Here is a 21,807-nt window from a genome sequence, read left to right on the forward strand (position 1 = left end):
TGTGCACTATTGGTGGCAGTGTCGATTAGTGCAGCCATAGTAGAAGGCAGCATGGAAATTCCTCAAAAAATTAAAAATAGAACTGTTGTATGATCCAGCAGTTCCACTTCTGGGTATATATATGCAAAGGAAACAGAATCAGGATCTCGAAGAGATATCCTTACTCCCATGTTAATTGCAGCATTATTCACAATAGCCAAGATATGGAAACAACCTAAGTGTCCATCTGTAGATGAATGGATAAAGAAGATGTGGTGTATATATACAATGGGATATTATTCAGCCATGAGAAAGAAGGAAATCCTGCCATTTGTGACAAAACAGATGGACCTTGAGGGCATTACGCTAAGTGAAATAAGTTAGGCAGAGAAAGACAAATGCTGCATGATAGCACTTATATATAGAAGCTAAAAAAGTCAAAGAAACAATAGAATGGTGGTGGCTAGGGGCTGGGCGGGGGAAATGGGGAGATGTCATTCAATAGTCACAAGGTAAGTTCTAGAGGCCTAATGTATAGCGTGGTGATTACAGTTAACAGTGCCATATCATATATCAGAAAATAGGAGAGTAGGTCTTAAATGTTCTCATCACAGAAAAGAAATGGTAACTATGTGACGTGATGGAGGTGTTAACTAAGGCTGTGGTGGTAATCATTTTGCAATATACAAGTGTATCAAATTATCACCTTGTATACCTTAAAATTCCACAGTCTTTTATGTCAACTGTATCTCACTAAAGCTGGAAAACATTTTTAAAATAAATTAATAAAGAACAACAAACATGTTCTTCAAGTTAAGGTAAAGGAGGATAAAGGGACATGGTCTTCCAGTTACATGTTCTTCAAGTAAGATAACAAAAAACATTTCAAGTTAAGATATAAAGGAGTATAAAGGGACAGTCATGGGAGCTGAGCTAAGTGGGACCCAGGAGTGACTCCAGGGTAGACCCAGCCTTGGTTCAAGCAACCTATGTGGGGGATATTGTGTGTGTATGTGTGTGACATTGCAGGTGGCCCAGGGCCACGGGAATTTTCAGGTGGCCAGCTATGTCTGTATATATGTGAAAAGGCTTAAAGTATGAAAAATACTAGATAAATCTTTGATTCCAAAAGGTTACTAAATATTTTGTTTTTACATCATAGTCTGTAGTTTATTATAAATGAATTGATTGCAGGAAGATTGATTGGTATGTGAAAACCTGGAAACTTTTTTTATGCTTAATATTACTCACACTCTGGGCCTCGATAACAAAATTACTGAAAGTTTTTGAAACAATGCGTAAACTTTATTGTCCTGCAGTCTTTTTAGCTGTCAGTGGTAGGTGAGTGCTGGAATAGAATCACAGGCTTTAAATGTCCAGCAAGTCACTTTCTGTTCATCTATAACAAGACCTTTTGGACATTATGTAATTATCCAGTATCTATTCCCTCAGTTTTCAAAATATTCCTGAAAGCTGTACCTTGAATTAAATGGAACATTAAATTGGATATTCTGAAATATGACTGTTTTCCTATTAATAAATAAACTTTGTTTTGAAATATTTGAACAATGTTGGAATGCTAACATTCCACCTAAAGCAATTCAAAACTTTAATATCCAGAAAAATCAGTAAATTTACTGAAAATTTTTTCCTTGTAAATTTTGTGACCAAAGTAATTGGCTGTGAGAACTTTAACTTTCACAAGTCACGACTAGCACATTTTCCTTCATAAATATAACATTGAACTTAATTATTTCCCTTCAAGAAGGAAAAACAGAAAGAGAACCACAGTAATACACTTAATTGAACTAGATTATCTCAGTCCCAAATCCCCGTGCACGTATGATTGAAGAAACTCAGGTTCACGTAGGAACCTGGGTACATAAAGGAAATGTTTCCTTCCAGGGTTACCTAACAATAATGTTTACTCTGGGGCTGTTGTGAACACAGTTGATTCCTGAGAGTCCACACTTCCCCTGGGGTTTTGTGTGGAATGAGCAAATGCTGGTCAGAGGATGTCACGGCCTTGTGAGGAGAAGGGGAGAGGAACCCGGAGCTCTGGCCCGGCGGAAGTGGGTGGGGCTGACGGTCAGTAGAGCGGATTGTTCTCTTTGGAATGGAGACGTGTGGGCCCATAGGGGCAATCCAAGGAACAGCAGCCTTTATTTAGCAAAGTAGAAGATTCCGGATTTTTGATTCAGTTTAACGGGGCTGATTGCTCTTGGGATAAATATGATCATAGGGTCTGAATACACAACAAATTCTCACTCGTGTTCAACATCCATTTCGAAATTTTATGTGGAGGAATTTTATTCTTTTTTTTTTTTAAGATTTTATTTATTTATTTGACAGAGATAGAGACAGCCAGAAAGAGGAAAAACAAGCAGGGGGAGTGGGAGAGGAAGAAACAGGCTTCCAGCAGAGGAGCCTGATGTGGGGCTCGAACCCAGAATGCCAGGATCACGCCCTGAGCAGAAGGCAGACGCTTAACAACTGAACCACTCAGGCACCCCGGAGGAATTTTATTCTAAACAGATATTCTTGAAACACAGCTTGATTGCCTTGATCCCCAAATCACATCTTTTTTTTTTTTTTTTTTTTTTGCTAGAAAATAAACTGTATTTCGAACACATGAAAAATCTGAAAACATATGAAACCAATTTCCTTCTCAAGCTATGAATCAAATAATGGCCTTAGAAGACTGTGTTTGTGATTTATGACCACATGTCATAGAGATTTCATTGTCACATTTAGTTTCTGACGTTTAGGTTTGTGTCTGAGTGTGTTTGGAGTATGAGGTCTGATTTGCCTTTTTCGAACAATGTGAATTTCAGTCATCAGCCCACTGAGGTAGCTGAGGTGACAGTCCTAAGTCCTGTTCTGTGGGAATGGTGGGGCTGAGGGGGGCAGAGGTGGGGGAGGGAGACTGAGAGAGACCCCTTCTCCCCCCAGCATGCACACACACCTGTGACACTGTGGAAGGGGGCCGACTTCTGTGGCTTTTTGTGACCTGTTTTGATACTCTGCTTCTTGTTGTAACCAAGCGGAATTTTCTCGTGACTAAGTTAATTGTGTTTGACGGTGTCATTAGGAATAATTATTTAAACAATACAGTGAGGAAGGAAGGAAACCCTTTTTACTTCCTTTTCGCAGAACACAAACGGGATCCTGGCCATGCTGGATGAGGAGTGCCTGAGACCTGGCACAGTCACCGATGAGACCTTCTTGGAGAAGCTCAACCAAGTCTGCGCCACCCACCAGCACTTTGAGAGCAGGATGAGCAAGAGCTCTAGGTTTCTCAATGACACATCCCTGCCTCACAGCTGCTTCAGAATTCAGCACTATGCTGGCAAGGTATGGGGGAGCCGCGAGCACCCAGGGAGCCTGCACTCCTTCCCTTGAGAAGGCCATGCCTCAGAGGTGGCGTTTGGACCAGTGCCAACTTGTAAGATGAGTTGCCAAAATCGTAGAATCAGTAAATTGTTCAGTAGAAGTAGAATCTGGATCATGTTGAGCAAAATCTTAACTAAGAGCTGAAAGCAAAAGCCAGTGGTCTTAATGAAAGAGCTCGAATGTATTTTAAAAATCGATTTTATTGTCTCTAAGCTCTCCATTATCCTATAAAAATAGATCTGTCAACACGAATAAAAGGAGATTTGCTAGTAAAACTTAGTCTCTAAAGACTGACAGTAAGGTTTTACAAGCACGATCACTTAGCAAAAACAATGAATTCTTAGACTGAGATTTTGAAACAACAGTGGGGAAAATACCTTCTTTTTTAAAAAAGCACTTATTCATTTGCTTAATATTTGAGGGAATTGATTTTATGCCACCTAAGATCTGTAAAGATAATGTTAAAACCAATCTTGACAGTAGTTTAATTTTTAGAGTCCTAAAAGAGTATCAGTTGATGTGAATACCTCCTTTCTTTTACCCAAGGTTGCAAACTCCAAAGAGGAAAACATTCTTAATTATATATTTAGTAAAAATTAAAAGTATATAGTATCTGAATTTCTGTTAATTTCAAAAAGTTGGAACTTGGTACTTCTTTTTTTTTTTTTTTTCTTAGAAAAGATACTTTTTTTTCCTTAGAAAAGATACTTTTTTTTTCCTTAGAAAAGATACTTTTTTTTTCCTTAGAAAAGATACTTTTCTGGTCAATTTCTCTGCCTGGTTAGGAGGTCTGAAAATATCAGTGCTATCTCTGTTTTCTCCTGTCTACTTTTAAGCAGACTAGAATTGGCACATGTGAACTAAAAAAAAAAGAAAGAGAAGAAAGAAAAGTAAAACCTCAAAAATGTGTTCCAACACCAAAAAAGCCTAAAATCCTTTGAAAATGTTATGATAGCATTTTTGGAGTTTATTCTTGCAAATCCTGAAGCGTAATAGAATTTATTTTGAACTCTTCTGTGATTTAGACAGATGGAATTTAAACTTGGAGGCTAATTTGGTATTAGGAGTGTGACTAATGTGGCGGGGGAGCGGGGAGGTTGATGGAGAAAGAAGAGGCTGCATTATAGATAGTCTTGGAATATTTTGAGCAGTTATGTGATGCCCAGGACTACAGTGTATCAGCTGTTGAGTTTCATGTGTTGCTCATAGGTGCTGTACCAGGTGGAAGGATTTGTTGACAAAAACAATGATCTTCTCTATCGAGACCTGTCCCAAGCCATGTGGAAGGCGGGCCACACCCTCATCAAGTCTTTGTTCCCCGAAGGGAACCCCGCCAAGATCAACCTGAAAAGGCCTCCTACAGCAGGCTCTCAGTTCAAGGCATCTGTGGCCACACTGATGAAAAACCTCCAGACCAAGAATCCAAACTATATTAGGTATTTCTGGCACATAGAATTCTTTGACAGGTTCATTAGGAAGGTACTTTCAAGGAAGACCATTTCCCTGTTTGCCTAAATCTGAATATAGCCCCTAGAGAGGATAACTGAAGTTCTTACCTGTCGAATAATGTGGTATCTTGGGTTTGCTTAAAAAATACTCCAGTGCCCCTCCCACCCCTTCAAGCAGGGAATTTTAAGAAGGTGGGAGGGGAAGCGTGGTGGAGAATGGGAATAGCTATTTAACGAAATTACATTGTTGGCACATAGGGTTTTTCACTTTTTGTATCTTTATTTCATGACATGTTCAGAAATCTAAGGGTTTTTCTAGTAAAGGTTTTGCATAAAACTCTTCTGTTGGATTCACCTTGTTGCATTAACTTAGAACACAGCATTAAAGCAAGTGGGGCTTTTTAGTTACAACTTTGGTGTTAGAAAATATGTCTCTTTCTTTCCTATGAGACTTACAGATTTGGAGAAAGGAATGACTCACAAAACAATCTTAAATTTTTCAAAGCTACAGAAAGAATTCCTTCAGAAGCATGTGGTCTTTTTTTCCTGTTTCCAGGGCACCTTAGATCTCAAGATTCAGTAAAGACCAATGAGGATTGGAGTTTTCAATGTGTGTATTTGGTGAACTAGATAATGGGGGATGTGTGTCTAACAGGTCCGGTTTCATATAGTGCACACACACCATACATCCCTTCCATAACTGTCTTTGAAAAGGCAGTTGTGAGGAACCTAGCAGGAAGAACATTTTTGTGTGGTTTGTTTACCTAATATTTATATTAGTAACAAATATAAATAGTTAAAACCCACTGGTTTGATTGCAATCAGGTTGGAACATACAGTAGGTAAAGATCCTAGTCTCAAAAAAGGAAAGAAAAAAAAAACAGGAAACTTTTCTGTGGTCAGTTGCTTTTGTTATTCTCAATTAAGTGGACTTTAAAAAAATTATTATGTAATAACAATTTACGTGATGTGATATGCACAGATCCTAGGTGAATAGCTGTCATTTTTTTCACCACCGTATATACTTTGACAGCTATCACACTGGTCAACATAAGGAACATTTGTTCACCCCAGAATGTTCATTCATTCCCCTTCCCTTTCAGTGGTTTTACTGTATCTCTAAGAAGTCTTAATAAACTATAAGCTGATGAATATATAGGCAGATATTGCCATAGATATTCAGCAGTGTATTAATTAAGATATAGAGATTGCTTCCAGAAGATCCAAACATAACAATGGCTTAAACAAGACTCACTTAGTACTTATGTAACTTCTAAGGACTAGGGCCAGTCCAGCACCTTTTTCTATTTTGTCGCTCCGTGGTTCCCAGGGTGTTTCCCTTATCCATGTTGTCAAAGATGGCTTTCTACCATGGCTCTACATTCCCAGCCAGCAGTTAGCAGGAGAAGAACAAGGGGAGTGTAAGTCCCTTCCTTTTAAGGATGCACACAGAAGTGCCATATATTAATTCTGTTGTGATCCTAGCGGCCAGACTTTTGATCACATGGCCACACCTACTTGCAGAAGAGGCTGGGAAATGTAGTCATTCCTTGGGCAGCAGAATGCCCTGTTAAAAAGGAGGAAGATAGGGGCGCCTGGGTGGCTCTAGTCATTAAGCGTCTGCCTTCAGCTCAGGGCGTGATCCCGGCGTTCTGGGATCGAGCCCCACATCAGGCTCCTCTGCTGGGAGCCTGCTTCTTCCTCTCCCACTCCCCCTGCTTGTGTTCCCTCTCTCGCTGGCTGTCTCTGTGTCAAATAAATAAATAATATAGTAAAGTATATAAATCTTAATTGTACAGCTTGTTGAAGTTTTACATATGTATACACCTGTGCAACCCCACCCAGACCAAGATACAAAACATTTCCATCATCCCCAAGGTTCCTTTGTGCCCCTTCTCTGTCGATCTGCACTCCTACCTCTCCCCAGAGGTAACAGCAATACTGATTTCTAACCATAGGTTTGTTTTTCTTGAATTTCATATAAATGGTATGAAAAAAATATGTACTCTTTTATGTCAAGCTTATTTCAGTCAACGAAATGTCAGTGGTAGTCATCCATGTTATTATTGTATATATTAGTTTATTCTTTTTTAACTGACATGTATGTCATATTCTATTCATTTTTAGGTTTCTGTAAAATGATTTGAAATAATGTCAAGAGAAATGACTAGGTTTCCCACGAATAATAAATAATTATCACAAAATAACTATATACTTTGTAAAACACAGATCTATCCATAAGAGATTTAAAACCTAAAATCTTTGTCATCTTTTAGGTGCATCAAGCCAAATGATAAAAAAGCAGCACACATCTTCACCGAGGCCCTAGTATGTCATCAGATCAGGTACCTGGGTCTTCTAGAGAATGTCCGAGTGAGAAGGGCAGGCTACGCCTTCAGGCAGGCCTATGAACCGTGCCTCGAAAGATACAAAATGCTTTGTAAACAAACCTGGCCTCACTGGAAAGGACCTGCAAGGTAAGAAATTCATTGATCACATTTAATAGTGAAGTTTTAAAGCATACAAACACCGTGCTGCTCTCGTCACATGCTGTCACTAGAGCAGGATTCTGCGGCACGTTGGCTGCATCCTCTGTGTTGGACACTCTTCCGTCAGGGTACCATTTTGTGCCAGTTATTGATGGATTATAGACGCCTCGATTGTAAGGTCTGAACAGGGCTAATCAGATCCACATTTGGAACTTATATGTCAGTAGAATTTTAAAAATACACTGTGGCAAGTTCGTAGGAGGGGATTTGTAATTGCTAAGTGTATTTGTGTAGAATCATAAAAGGAGTTAGAGGCATCTTGGATCACTGCTCTCTGCTTTTTGGTTTTTTTCTCTGGGGGAATTAACCCCAGAGACAGACAGCGAGTGGGGACAAGGGTCTCACTCTCCACCTGGGTCTGCACCAACTGAGAAATAGATACAAGAGCAGATAGGACTCAGAGTCAGTGTTACTGCTGAGAAAGCTGGATTGGAGAAAAGGGCAGAATCCCCAGTCCTACGGCTTTCAGCCCATCCTCCCTGGGTCGTACTCAGCCATCGAGTCCCAGACAGAGCGCCGGACCACTGCAGACCCGTCCCATGGAGCAGCCCCTGTGAGCTCTCCACATGCAGAGAGAACGCGTGTGCTGCTGCAGAAGGGAAAACAGGCTTTGCCTGTCCTGTGCTCTTCCTTATGCTCTCACCAGTCAGAGAAGTTGCCCCTTCTCTGCTGGTGGTAGAAGCTGTCCCAACGAGCACAGGAAGGCCCGCATGTCTGTTTTACGGGCCTGTGCGGGAACTAGGGCTTTGATTTCACTGTACTGGTTTTGCCTTCACATTCTCACTGGACCCGGCCTGGAATGGGAACATCAGTAATATTAGAGTCTCACCCTGTATTACAAGGAGATGAACTCCAGACATATGATGTGGTCTCCACTGCACAAGTCAATGCCCAGATAATGTGGGATCTGGATACTGTTTGTTCCCACTGCTACTTTCCAGGGTATTATGGTCGGTATTTACCATAATGTACAGAACGTGTCTTCCCTCCCTGCCTGGCACCTAGTCCATAAGCAGGTCGGGTGAAGTTTGGTTAAAGGTGGATGTTGAAACCGGGGTCCAGGATGGAGACATCAGAGCCCAGTTCAGGCCTTGCTCCCATCACATAAGGCCATGCTTCATTACACCCCATTGGTCTGGCACTAGCACTCTCTTGGGCTCTCTACCTCCACGAGGCTCAAGCGCAATATTAAAAATATTTTCAAGAATTAACTGAGTGGGTTCAAAATAGATGTGAATTTCTTGTACCCCCTCCTGGTTCTGGTTGGTACTTTGTTACGGGTATATTGGATACAGAGATTGCCTCTGCTAATGAAATCAAGATACTGGCTTTAATACCATATTTTCTTAGATTACATAGTTTGAACCCAAATTTACTCTTTTAACATTACTGGGTTTGGTTTAATTTGTGGAGTTGAGTCTGAAAAATCTTTGACAAAAGCCTGCTTACTGAAAGACCAATTATACTTGAAAATAAAGCTATTTTTTTATGGTGCCGAGAACCTGATACCATGATTGAAGAGAAGATAAGCTCTTTTTGTAACTCAGAAAACTCATTGTTTTTATTTATTTTTATAGGGCTGGCGTGGAGGTTCTGTTTAATGAATTAGAGATTCCTGTAGAAGAATACTCCTTCGGTAGATCAAAGATATTCATCCGGAACCCAAGAACAGTATGTAACCGAAACTTTGGCACTCTGAACTCACGTTATAATCATATAGCCAAGTCCTTAAAGGATATTTAACTTCATAACATCGCCCAGGCTGCTGCCAGGAGGGCACATTCCTGTTTTTTCTGCAGACATCCAGGAGGATGAGCGAGTAGGGGGCAGTAGAACATGTGTATTTTTTATGAAGCATCAAAGTCTTTGAACTGATAGATTGTACAGCACAGTTATTACAACAATACAACCTCCCTAATTCATAGGAATTGGAGGCAGATTTGGTCTATATTGATTATAGCTGATTACGCAATAACTTTAGGAAAGACAACTCTTATTTTGAGGTACGTGGAAGCATTCCTATTGAAAAAAATTTTAAGGTAAAAAGGACACTTAAAATTTTACGTAGGAACTGCAGGGGAACAAACGTTTTTATAAACGAATGTAGAGTAGCATGAAGTATAATTAACACAGCAGTGTCTTCGGTGATTTGGGAAATGTTTGAGTTGCTCAAAAGAGAAACGTCATCAACAATTCCCTGCCCTTAATGGTTGCGTTCTCATGGATAGTGTGAAGGTGAGTCTGAGCTTCCGGGTCAGCCCTTCTCTGATTGGTCATAAATTCTACATCACCATCTTGTTAATAGTGGATCTTGTATGAATTCATCCAAATACGTCTTCTCATGGGTTGTTAGCCCTATCATCTACAATTAAAACAGTTATTCATTTTTTTTCTCAATGTGATTGATTCCAGCATCATGACTTTTTTCCTCCTGGGGATGTCTTTCATGCATGTCATAAGATTTTGGTAGACTTTTGATAAACCCACCTATTGTTTCTTACTAGTTATTCAAACTAGAAGACCTGAGGAAGCAGCGTCTTGAGGACTTGGCCACTCTCATTCAGAAGATTTATCGGGGGTGGAAATGCCGCACACACTTCCTGCTAATGAGAAAAAGCCAAATCGTGATAGCCGCCTGGTACAGGAGATACGCAGTAAGAGCCTCCCACCTTTTTTAATCTGTAATAATGATGCTCTTTTGTAAGTATTTGTTATATACTTAACTATGTATGTAATTTTTACATATTCGGTTCCCCCGGCAACTTCATGGAATGAGTGCTCTTGTGGTACCTTTGTCAAAGACGGGGAAACTGAGGCATGAGTCGTTAAGTAACTTGCCCATGGGCACACAGCCACTGAGTGGCAGAGATGAGGTTTGGATCCAGGACAACTTTAAAGCTCAAGTTTAATATGTCGCGCTGCCTTCCGCTGATATAGAAACATGTAGTGGGAGATCGAAATCTTGAAATTGCTCATCAGATTGGAAGAGGCAATGTCATTTAACTCTTCGTATGGTAGGGTCAGCTTTCCAGAATAATTGGCTGTTCTCCACGTATTGTAGCGGCACTGAAAATGGCTTAATTCCAGAAAACTGATGCCCCATTTTAGTAGAATTTTGCGTTTGGTGAAAGAGTTGGATTTCCTTAGTCCTCAGATAGCTGGTCCTATTAACTAGCGGAAAAGACTCAAAAATAAAGTATGTTTACTTAATGGACATGGAATTTCTCTTTGGGATTTTCTTTCTCACTGGATTATAGATGTTTCATTGCAGGAGTAACATGTTTGACGGGAGCCCGAAGGTTCGCCTTTAGGCCATCTTCAACCTGGGCTGTGTTCTCACAAATGAATTTTAGTGATAAAAACACTAATCCCAAATGCTTTTTCATTCCATGCATTTGCTCTAGAGAGTGAGTCGGAAGACGGATTAAATTTGCAGTCAGATCTCCTTTAGGGTATTCTGTTTTTCTGCTCCAGAAACATCTTAAGTATGAGGCAGTGTATAACCAGGACATAGTGTTGCTGACCTATTCTCATGTCACATGTTATAGTGTAGTATGTCCAAGTTTGAGAAATTAAGGACATACTTAAATGATGAAGCCAAAGAAAAAAATTGCTTGATGTTTAAGAGAGTATCTTTAAAATTGCTTCCTCTAGTCAAAAGGGTACAACCACTAGTACGGGTGTGGACATGTGAACCTGTCCAGCCACGACGACAGATGCATTCCTATGTATTTTGCAAAGGCACAGAGTGGTTGTCACCAACCTGGCCGTGGTGGATTCTCTTCCGTGCACATAACAAGGGCACTTGGCACTTCTGCAGCTGGTTCATAACGCTCTGGTTTGTATTTGCCTGAGAAAGAGGGGACCCAGAAATTGCCAGTCCTCAAGGATTCTTTTCATCACTTATTTTGAGAACATTAAGAAAATCCAAGTTTGGAAGTGTAGCGAATGCATCTGTCTTGAATCCTGCGAATGCTCTTGCAACACCCACTCTGCCAGGCTCTGGGGAGAGCACCGTGAACAAAACAACCTCGTTCCTGACCTCCTGGGGTTTACGTCTAGTGAGGACAATACGGGGGTAAGCAAGTAAATAATCAGAGCAGTTACAGATTGTAGTCAGCTAGGAAGGAAACAGTACTGAGATAAAGAAGAGTGGGGAGATGGGGTATAAATTTACATAGCATGGCCGAGGAAGACCTGGGGGGGGGCACTTCATCAGAAGGCTGCGAGGAAGCAGACAAGGTGGTGAACCAGGAAGAGTAGGTGCCGTCTGCACCTCTCCTCCCTGTCTAGAGCTTTTGTATCCCCAGACCAAAAAAGAGCTCCCGTGGAATGCATCATTAAGTCATGATGTTCTGTGAGAACTACAACGGATATGAATTTGGAGAATAGAAACAAATAATAGCCTCACATTCAGAGAAAGTCTTAAATTCGCCCTAGTGTTACATCTGCTTCAGAATTTGAACTAAATACCTCAAACAGTTAACTGCATGTTATCCAAGCCAGTGATTAAACTCAGTATTTTTCCTCAACCAGATAACTCAGACATTTTTTCCATGCTGGTTTTCAGTTGCTGATTATTTTAAAATCCATGTTCTGTCCTATTTAATGGTTCTATGAGATGAATTTAAAAGTGAGATAGAGTTAGTTTCAAGCCATTTAGGAATTTCAGAAGAGAACAGTGAGATGCCGAATGGATGTCAGAAGTGGTGGCCAGAGATGGTGGGTACTTTGTTCTACAGCATGGAGTGTTCCTCTGTGAGGAATCTGGGAGGTGTTGCAGTTCCTCGTTTGACAGACGAGGAAACGGAGACCCAGAGAAGGTAGTGACTTGTCCAAGGTCTTTCTCCCTGGCCTTCTCTTGTTTTGCTGCTCATGTGTTGATAACATCACCTTGTGTCCTCTGAGCTTCCAAAATATAGCCCAGAGTGCCGAAAGGCATGTCTCAGCCCTCAGTAAAGGGAGCTGAGCAATCTAGCATTTCCAAAGTGAAAGAGGCACCACATGACTTCAGTACTTTGAAAAGCTATGAAATTTCTGGGATGAAATCCCAGATGCCCATGTGCCAGTGAATATTCCACACGAAATACAGGAAGAGCTCACTTTTCTAGGGGTAGGATTCCAGTGGCCTCCACTCTCTGAGGCATCACCCCTGGACGTTAAAAGGGCCCCTGGGCATTGAGCTTGCTTTGCCAACATTTGGCCTGGGGCCTTCTTGGAGGCTCACTGGGTTTGCCTTAACCTTCCCCACCTGGAGTCAGCCTTGGCTGTATCTGAACGTATTTGGTGCTCACTCGACTCTCCCAGGATGCTGTTTCTGTTTGCCGTTGCTGACTGGTGTCCACCGCAAGTCCTTGCGTGCAGGAGTGGGGTTGGATTCACATTTATGCCCTCACAGTTCTATTTAAGTGATGATCATTGATTATATTTAGCATCCTTGAAGCATTCTCTGGATTAACTGTAATACTTCTGGATCGTTCGCTATTTTGGTTTCTTTACATATTGGTTCCCAGAAGGAATATGGGAGATCAAGGGTTAATTGCACTAAGTGAGCAAGTCCTTTTTCTCAATCCTTGCAGTGTGTGTATTACAGATATGTAAATAGAGCTGCTAATATCTTTCCCTTTTGTCCTACAGCAACAAAAGAGGTATCAACAGATCAAGAGTTCTGCCTTGGTGATTCAGTCTTATATCCGGGGTTGGAAGGTAAGTTTAAAAGAAGTGAGCCTTATTTATTTGGGGTTTTCAGGTTCTTCACAAAGGATGATGTCTTTAAGGTCACCCTGCAGGGAAGAGCTCCTCGTCTCCTGCCTACCCTGTAAACAGTCAGATAGAAAGAATAAATATTATGGGCGACGCTGGGGCCCCTGTGACCATGTCTTGGCTGCGTCCTTCCAACTGGCTCTCTTTTCAAGAGCTTTGTTCTCTGAGCAGGAAGTCCTTGAAATAATACCGTACATGATTTCAGTATCCTCTTGCCCCCTGTTTGCAGGGGAGTGTAGATCCGGAGGGCTGTCTCTCTCAGTGTTGCCTCTGCACCTGTGTGTCCTGCCGGACCTCAGCACCCCCAGCCCAACTCCTTCCGTAACTTCCTGGTGACCATCTTGTGGGCTGCCCTGTAATGATCAAAACATCCTGAGGTTTGGCCATTCTAGTGAGGATCACAGTGCACTGATCACCTAGTTCCAGGTCCTTCCTGCAAGCTTGGTTCAGAGGTCAGCGAACTACAGCCCCTGGACCAGATCAAGCCTATGCCTGTTTTTGTGCAAAGAATGGCTTTTATATTTTTAAAGCATTGTTTAAAATAACAACAAAAAAAGAACCATCTCACGAAGTGTAAAAATTATATGGGATACAAATTTTGTATAAATATATATACAAATATAAAACATATATATATATAAATATATATATAAATAAAAATACAAAGTGCATATAAACAAAGTTTTATTGGTACAAAACGTTGTTTATTTATTTACATCTCGTGGGTGGCTGCTTTTGCACTGTAACATCAGAACTGAGTAGTTGTGATAACGAACATAAAACCTGCAAAGCCAAAAATACTTACCATCTGGACTTCTATAGAAAGTTTACTGACCCCTGCTCCCTGCTCTAGGTGGAAGATACATCAGGGCCTGTCCTGACCACTTTCCCATTGGGAGATTTTGTGGAGTGAGCTGGATCTGGAGGGGCTACTCCAAGGTAGTTCCCAGGCCCAGAGCCCCTTCAGAGGCTAGAGCCCGGGGCCAGCAATCCAGTAGCATTGACTGACCTTTGTCTAGGCCTGTGGGACACGGTGGTAGTTGTCCACAGCAAATGCCAAAATGCAAATCCAAGCACGTAGAGGAAGTGACATTACTGCCTCTCAGTTCTTGTTTGGCCTCATCACTGGGTCATGGGGCTATGGCTGGAGTCTGAAGACCTCCAGGACTCGGAGTGCACCTCCAAACCACGTGTCCCTGGCCCCCACAAAATCAGTTTCTGGCAGCTGCTGGGAAGAAGCCACTGGTTTTAGACCAGTGAGATTATTTTAGCAAGTTTAAACATCTCTTTTGAATAAAAAGTACAGCTACAGTTACATTCCGTACAACAATAAAATGATAAATGGATTTTGGTGGATCATTGGAGATCCTCCGACCACGTTCTGAGAGCCGTTCTTTCCATCCGATGTGCACCAGTTTCTGTTGCTTTGTGCTTAGATTTTCCCCCGTCCCACGTTAGGGCCCGGGAGTGGCTGTCTCAGTCTGAGTGGGGGCTACGCTGTCATGCTTGAGGACGTCTTCATTTACCACCTTCTCCTCGTCCGTTGAGGCCTAATAAACAATTTCTCCTTTTCGTTAAGCTATAGATTTTTTACTTGAGAATGGATATGATGACGTTCTCTTCAAGTTTTTTTTTTTCAAATCGCCATGGAATTTCACATTTTGTTGTTGTTAATTCTCCATTTTCCTGGGTGATTCTTCCCCTTAGGCCCGGAAGATTCTGCGGGAACTGAAGCATCAGAAGCGCTGTGAGGAGGCAGTCACCACCATCGCGGCCTATTGGCATGGTACCCAGGTAGGCCAGAGACTGCCCCCCAGGAAGGCAGCGGGTCGGGAGTGCCGTGTGGGGCCACGGACCCTCTCCTTCGGGGGCCGAAAGTGTTTCACTGGCTTAAGCTACTGAGCACGCATTGACCTCTCTGTCCCTCCGACATGTTGGTGTGGGGTGGCGGCACACGCTTCCGCGTTAACTGTGTGACGGTGACTGGTGTCTGTCTTCTTCTTTCCCCTTTGGGAACCAGCAGTAACCTTTCTTGCCTTAAACTTTTCTGTAACTCCTTTTCAAATGCATCACAGGCGCGAAGGGAACTGAGCCGGCTGAAGGAGGAGGCTAGGAATAAACATGCTATTGCAGTTATTTGGGCTTACTGGCTTGGATCGAAGGTACTTGGTTCGCACATCCCGTTCCTCCGTCCCGGAATCCGCCATAATCAGTTCGGGTCTTTAGCCTGTCAGGGGCCGAATGAGTCCAGCTAACAGCGGCTCACGCTGGTGCATGTCCTCGCAGCCGGATGTAGTAAACCTGGATGTGGTAGTGTCAGTAGTGCCCATCAGGATCCCTAAGCATGTGTAGGCCAAAGAGACTAATTGCTTATTAATGAGGCACTAGTATAGTTGCTCTTTTAAAAAACAAAATCTCTCAAGTAATGTGCATGTTTAGTTTTTTTTTTCCTTCCCCCTTCCCTCCCTCCAACCCCCCAAAATATACTGACAGTTTTCTTGAGGTGTTTTTGTTTGGTGGGGTGGCAGGGAGGGGCATGCTGGGAATGTTAAGGTTTGGGCTTCGGTTGGTCTTCTGCAATCTGATGATAATAGGACCCCCTTTAACACATGCCTTAAAACATATTAATCCGTGAATGAAATTGTTTTAGGCTCCCTGTGGCAGCCATTGATTATTATAAGCAAAATATTATATGTGGAAAGAATGATCATTTGTGATTTAACAGAAAGCTGTGTTCATGCAAAGCTAGCTATAATTGCCACTGAAGAATCCCAGGAATTTCAGCATCAGCTGTTTGTGTTCAGAAACAAAGGCCTCCTGAAATACTCTTGCTAATCCCCAGGCAGAGTCGTGGGCTCTGTGAACATTTCACATACCCCAAGGGACGAGACTTTTAGATGTTTTTGTTACTTCGAAAATCAAAGGTCATCTCTGCTAAAAATGTGTATTCCAGTTAGAAACATAAATATCAATGGAGTCCTATGTTTTTAAATTTACCTTGTCAGCATTAGAAGCCCATCTTGTGAGAAAAATGAGAAAAGTCAACATTTGCCTGTGTAAGGATCCTCATTTGCCAAAAGCACTTGCCAGAGTTGTTCATTTGTATTTTCCCTTGAAAAATCTGTGCAGAACAGACTAGCTCCTTTAGTAAGTGGAGGAAAGTGTCCTAGCAGAGGCAGAGGGACGCTTCGACACCTATCCCTGGGTTTTCCCCTCTGAGTGAGCTCATTTCCCAGTCAGTACTACCGTGTAATGAAACATCAGTGCCTGTTTCATCTTTCACGGTAACATGCCTCAGTTTGCCTCTTCCCTAAGTTTGATTTTGAAACCTAGAAGTCATTTCACTTTTTATCGTCGGTGTATTTCACTGTTTGGCGCCTTGAGCTCACACTGAATTTCAATACGGGCTACTTCTGATTTTCTGATGGGGAAGGATTTTGAGTTTCGTTTTTTTGTTTGAACTTCAGAGAAACAACCCATCTTCCTTCCATTTTCCAAACGGTTGTTCACAAGAGCTGTCTTTTTATACATCCGAATGAATGAACATAGAAACTCATAGCCTCTTTAGCCCCGTGTTCTGGCAACGGAAGGAAGGCTGCTGAAGGCATTAGCTTCCACTCACTGTTTGAAGGCTTGGATAAGGGAGAGAGAGACGGAAGTGGAAAAGGGAGAGAGGACAGGGAAGGAAGAAGGAAAAAAAAATGCAAGTAGGGGGGCAGAGGCGTGCTAACCTTAGGTACCTCGCAGATCACCTTCCTCTGGAACAGAGGCTCAGTGCACTAAAAAGACAAGGGGCTGCACCGGCCTTATGCGGATTCTTTGCGTTTAAATGATTATGCCCGATTCCTCTATCATTCTGAAATCCTTATTCGTAAAGTGGCTCTTCTGTGTGGTGGGGTGTCTTTTCTGGTCATTTGTGCTGTCTGCATTGGGCTATCTCTTTTATTTACTATCTAAAACATTCTAGGCTCGAAGGGAATTGAAACGCTTGAAGGAGGAGGCTAGGCGTAAGCATGCAGTTGCTGTCATTTGGGCTTACTGGCTTGGACTGAAGGTACTTCCCCACCCCTTCTTTCTGCCCACGGTGACCTCAAGGAAGCCTAGCACTTACTAACCCTGAGAAAACGATTGATGATGCTTGCTTATGGTCTGCACAGTCTTTTACAATGTCATCTTGCCTAATTGCGTTTCTTTTTGAAAACAAACTTGTGCACTAATATTTGCTGATTTTATTGTGGTATATTTCTTTAAACAACCAGTTTAAAGTCATAGCACTCTAGCATATTTTATCTGATAAGACGCTTTGTTATCCAAGTTCTATTTTATGTTCTCTTTATGAGGATGAAGCTTGTGTTTTGTTTTCTGTTTTTAATTCACAGGACAGAGTTACAGTAGTTGAGCTAAAAGCTGACCCCTGGTCTGCAGTGGCCAGCTGGGGGATACCAGCCTTTTGTTTCCCTCTGTCCACCTCTTCTGCTCCAGTGATGGCTCCTGGGCAGAGCTTTCTGCAAAGTGACTGCCGTTCTCACTGTTCAGCATAGAACCCAAAGGATTTTGCATAAAAGTACAGATTCGGACAAATAAGACCAGCAGTGTATCATTCCAGCTAAAGAGAGAACTTTAATTCAAATGCCTTTTAATTCAGGACAGGGTTTATTTCAAAGTGGTGCTTCCTCCTTTAGGTAAGGATGCATGTGAGTACATATGACTGAGCCCCAGAAAACCTTGAGAACAACGTTTAGGCAGTATAAAGGTTGTGTCTTCCTAATAGTCAATAACTCATCGCCATAGGGTGCCATCCATATTGTCTTTAGGGATAGTCAGGCCCCTTTTTGACACTATTCCTCTTTATTATTTTTGCTGTTATTTTATAACAGTTCATCTTCTTCTAAATATTTAAATACCATCCAGGAAACCATTGGCTCTGGATCTAAACAGCATTAGCAGTGTCTGTACGTTCTGCTTTTGAATAATCTGCATTTTCCCCTAAAAGTTTAGTCTATAAACTCTTAGTAAATTAACCTTTTTGATTATACTGAATATACATCAAGTAATTTTTGAAGTAATTAAGAAGTACCTTAAATAGGAATTTAAGATGTTCTGTTTCAAGAATTCTGAACAAATTCTATAACTACTTTTTTAAAGGATTTTATTTTTGATTTTATTAGCTTGTTCTAATTTGCATTCTGATTTTCATAAAAAGGAGGAACAAAACATTGAATCAGGATTTTTATTCTGTGTAATGATTTCTACCAGCAACATCACATTTATCTTCAGATTTCTGGGTTTAACTAACTGCATACGGTTTCAGAAATACTTTCATATTAGGGGCTTATACTAGCAACCTATAAATCAAATTCAGTTTGTAGGTGAATTGTAGGTTTTAGTTGGAGGTAACTGGGCTTCCTCTAGATATAACTCTTTTTTTCCCCCAGTTTCCAATAAAACAGAAGTATTTTAACGTATTACCATTATTATTGTTATGAAATAAGGCCAGACTTCTTTGAAGTCCAAGAATGTAATCATTTCGTGCTTTTTTTTTTTTTTAAGAATGTTGTTGATAAGACCAGTAGTTTTGTCCTTTTAAGTGATTAAGTTCTTGGGGAATTGATTACAAAGTTCAGGGGATCCTTTCAGGACTGCCAGAGCCCATGAGGGGAACCATTCCTTATGCCAGCACATTGTCACCAGGCCTCTTCTGTATATAGCTGTGAATATCAAAAAGCATGTTGCAGAGAACTCATTTACAATGACATTCAACTAAACATAGTAGGACTTCCATTTTCTTTCTATGCATGTGTTTACGTGAAACCTCACTTTACCTTCCCTGCTTTCCTACGCTATTAAAATTCCAGGAGCCAATTAACAGCTTTCATTTTTCTTCTCCTTGTCCCTTCTAACTTTATTAGTTTGAGATTCGAAATGGTTCTGAATCTAGCAACTCTTTGGCTAAAAAAAAAAAAAAAGCAAAACGGTAATCAGTAACCTAGAATAGGAACAAAAAGAAAAACTGCCTATATAATGGATGGGAAAAGTTTTAAACCTTAATAGTCCACAAGTGGAGAGAATGGGTCTGGTGCTCACCTGCCGCGGGACCAGGGAGGCCGGGTGGATGAGGGAAGCAGCAGAGGGCAGGTGGATTAGGAAAGACGGGGCTTCAGGCAGTTCGGAGCATGCCTGTCTCATAAAGGCAAAACAGCTCCTACGGTCCATGTAGTCCTTGTTCTGTAGAAATGGGGCTTGCTGTTGCTAGATCTTAGAAAATTTTAAGAGAAATGTGCAGTCTGAATTCCTATGTGAAGTTCTTAATTTAAAAATAGGCATATAAAACATTTTTCTACAGACTGAATTTGGTTAGTAGGTGGCTAGCTTATAACCCTAATGTAGAAATATTTTGAATATGTGCAATTAAACCCAGAAAACTAAAGACAAAGGTACATAATGTCTGAATTATTCAAATAGGCTAATGTTTTACTAAAATCTAATGTTCTTATGTACAGCTGGATGATAAATATTTTAACTATTTTTCCCCCAGTTTCAAGACTTAACCATATTATTCATTCATTCGGTAAACACCTCAGCTAGTTATTTATTTGTTAGACATTAGTATGCAAAGTAAATATGACAGTGTAGCAAAGAGCAAATAGGAAACTAAAACTAATAGGATGTCCTAAGTGCTGTGATAGTACTTAGTAGAAACTGGCAGGAGCAGAGATGAGAGAAAAATTAATGCAATTAAATGGAAGATAATGAGAGTTCACAAGCTGCTTTTTAAATTCTTATTTTTAAGCACATTTAGTTCTCAGTGTGCAATCCCAAAGTCCTGTCTTCTGATGCAAGGCTTTTGGAAACTGCAATAGAGTTCTTCAGGCATTTTTTTACCTTTTAAAGAACAATCTGCAGTGAAAATGACCTTAGATAATTTTTTTTCTGAAATGTATTTTGATTTGTGGTGAGTTTGCAGCTATGTCTGTAGAGCGTTTCTTGTCAAATCATCAGGCTCTTTAAACACTAGTTAAGAGGATTTAAAACATCAGAACACTCTGGTATTATCACTTTGCATCTCTTAATTTCGTTTTCTCTGATTTAAAACCCACTGTCTCAATGTGCTTCAGTTATTTTACCGTATCCAGAAAAACCCCGTAGAGATTTTACTCGTCCCACCTGCGTTCGTCTCTAGTAGAGGGGCACCAACTGTGTGGGCATCTGCCGACTGCACGTTAACCTCTGTATTCTGCTGCTTCTTTTTAAAGGTACGTAGGGAGTACAGGAAATTCTTCAGAGCCAATGCTGGAAAGAAAATATATGAATTTACACTTCAGAGAATTGTAAGTTTACACTTTCTATATGGCTGATTGGCATTATTGGATTAATTAGTTAATAGCATCGCTTCAATAATAAGTGACTTGTTGGTAACAATTAAATCCTAGCTGTGACACTAAGAGATTATGACTTTTTTATCATTTCCCCCCAAATTCAGGTGGACTTGTGTCAGGAAGTTATTAGTGGCCCACATATGATTAATAAAATAATTAATTAAATGTTCTGTGGCTCCTGGGTGGCTCAGTTGGTTAAGCATCTGACTTCTGCTCAGGTCGTGATCTCAGGGTCATGGGATCGAGGCCCACATCGGGCTCCCGCTCAGCGGGGAGCCTGCTTCTCCCTGCCCCTCTGCCATTTTATTTTAATGTTCTTCTTCTTTGACAGAGAGAACAGTCTGGGGAAGGTAACCCAAGCAAGCCAGGTGTCTTAGTTCAGGCTACTATAATGAAAATACCACAGACTGTGTGTCTTAAACAATAAATGTTTATTTCTCACAGTTCTGGAGACTGGGCAGCCCAAGGTAGAGTGCTAGGGTGGTCTGGTTCTGGTGAGGGCTTTTCCTGGTTTCCTCACAGGAGAAGACAGAGAGAAGCAAGCGCTTCCCTGGGTCTTCTTGAAAAGACCACTAATCCTGGGAGCATTACCCCTCGTGACCCTATAACCTAATTTCCTCCCCAAGGCCTCGTTTCCTCATTCTGTCCCATTAAGGGCAAGAATTTCAACATAGGGATTTGAGGGAAATGCCAACATCTTGTCCTGCTGAGCCGCCATGAGCTGCCGCAGGGCAAGGGTGGCGAACAAGGCAGTGGGAGGAGGGGTGAAGGAGAGCCAGGCTGTGCCACTCAACCAGGGTGGAGTCTAACATTCCCCTCCATCTACCAGACAAGTATACGTAGTGGTGGAGAGTGCAAACTCTGGAGCCAGCTGGCTCTGCCACGTACAGATTTGTGACGAGCGCAGATTACTTCTGTGAGCCTCATTTTGTCCCCTGTAAAATGGAGCGACAGTAGAAAGCTCTCACAGTACCTGGCCCATCTCAAGTACTCTAGAGCGGTGCTGCCCAATAGAACTTTCTGCCGTGAAGAAAATGTTCTTATCCTCATGGTACCAGAGAGGAGACTCTAGCCACGTGTGGCTAACTTGAAATGTGATAATATGACTGCTGAACTGGATTTTTTATTTTTTTAATTACTTAAGATTTAAGTATAAATAGCCACGTGTCGCTGCTAGCTACCTCTTAACAGATTTCTAGTGTTAACCAGTGTAAGTATTCATGTTAATATTGAAATTAGTATTAGTGTTAGCATTCTTCTTTTCTCCTAACCATTTAGTGGAGCTTTGGTTTTCCCAAT

The 21,807-nt window shown here is 41.3% G+C and overlaps 1 protein-coding gene across 5 annotated transcripts in view; it reads left to right on the forward strand.

The window, feature by feature from the left end:
- MYO1B (myosin IB) overlaps nucleotides 1-21,807 on the forward strand; it is a 175,220-nt gene that overhangs the window by 140,115 nt on the left and 13,298 nt on the right. For 2 of the 5 annotated variants that reach the window (XM_045806360.2, XM_045806361.2), the window contains exons 16-25: nucleotides 3,133-3,333; nucleotides 4,582-4,808; nucleotides 7,097-7,297; nucleotides 8,947-9,040; nucleotides 9,874-10,023; nucleotides 13,007-13,075; nucleotides 14,840-14,926; nucleotides 15,208-15,294; nucleotides 17,100-17,186; nucleotides 20,386-20,460. In XM_045806360.2, coding sequence (XP_045662316.1) covers nucleotides 3,133-3,333; nucleotides 4,582-4,808; nucleotides 7,097-7,297; nucleotides 8,947-9,040; nucleotides 9,874-10,023; nucleotides 13,007-13,075; nucleotides 14,840-14,926; nucleotides 15,208-15,294; nucleotides 17,100-17,186; nucleotides 20,386-20,460 — 1,278 coding nt within the window. The remainder of the gene's footprint in view (nucleotides 1-3,132; nucleotides 3,334-4,581; nucleotides 4,809-7,096; nucleotides 7,298-8,946; nucleotides 9,041-9,873; nucleotides 10,024-13,006; nucleotides 13,076-14,839; nucleotides 14,927-15,207; nucleotides 15,295-17,099; nucleotides 17,187-20,385; nucleotides 20,461-21,807) is intronic. The other 3 variants (XM_045806363.2, XM_045806362.2, XM_045806365.2) reach the window with 3 other exon arrangements.

The sequence above is a fragment of the Ursus americanus genome, chromosome 1 (genome assembly GCF_024610735.1).
Source record: "Ursus americanus isolate L20-20 chromosome 1, mUrsAme1.1.p, whole genome shotgun sequence".
Classification (NCBI taxonomy): Eukaryota; Metazoa; Chordata; class Mammalia; order Carnivora; family Ursidae; genus Ursus; species Ursus americanus.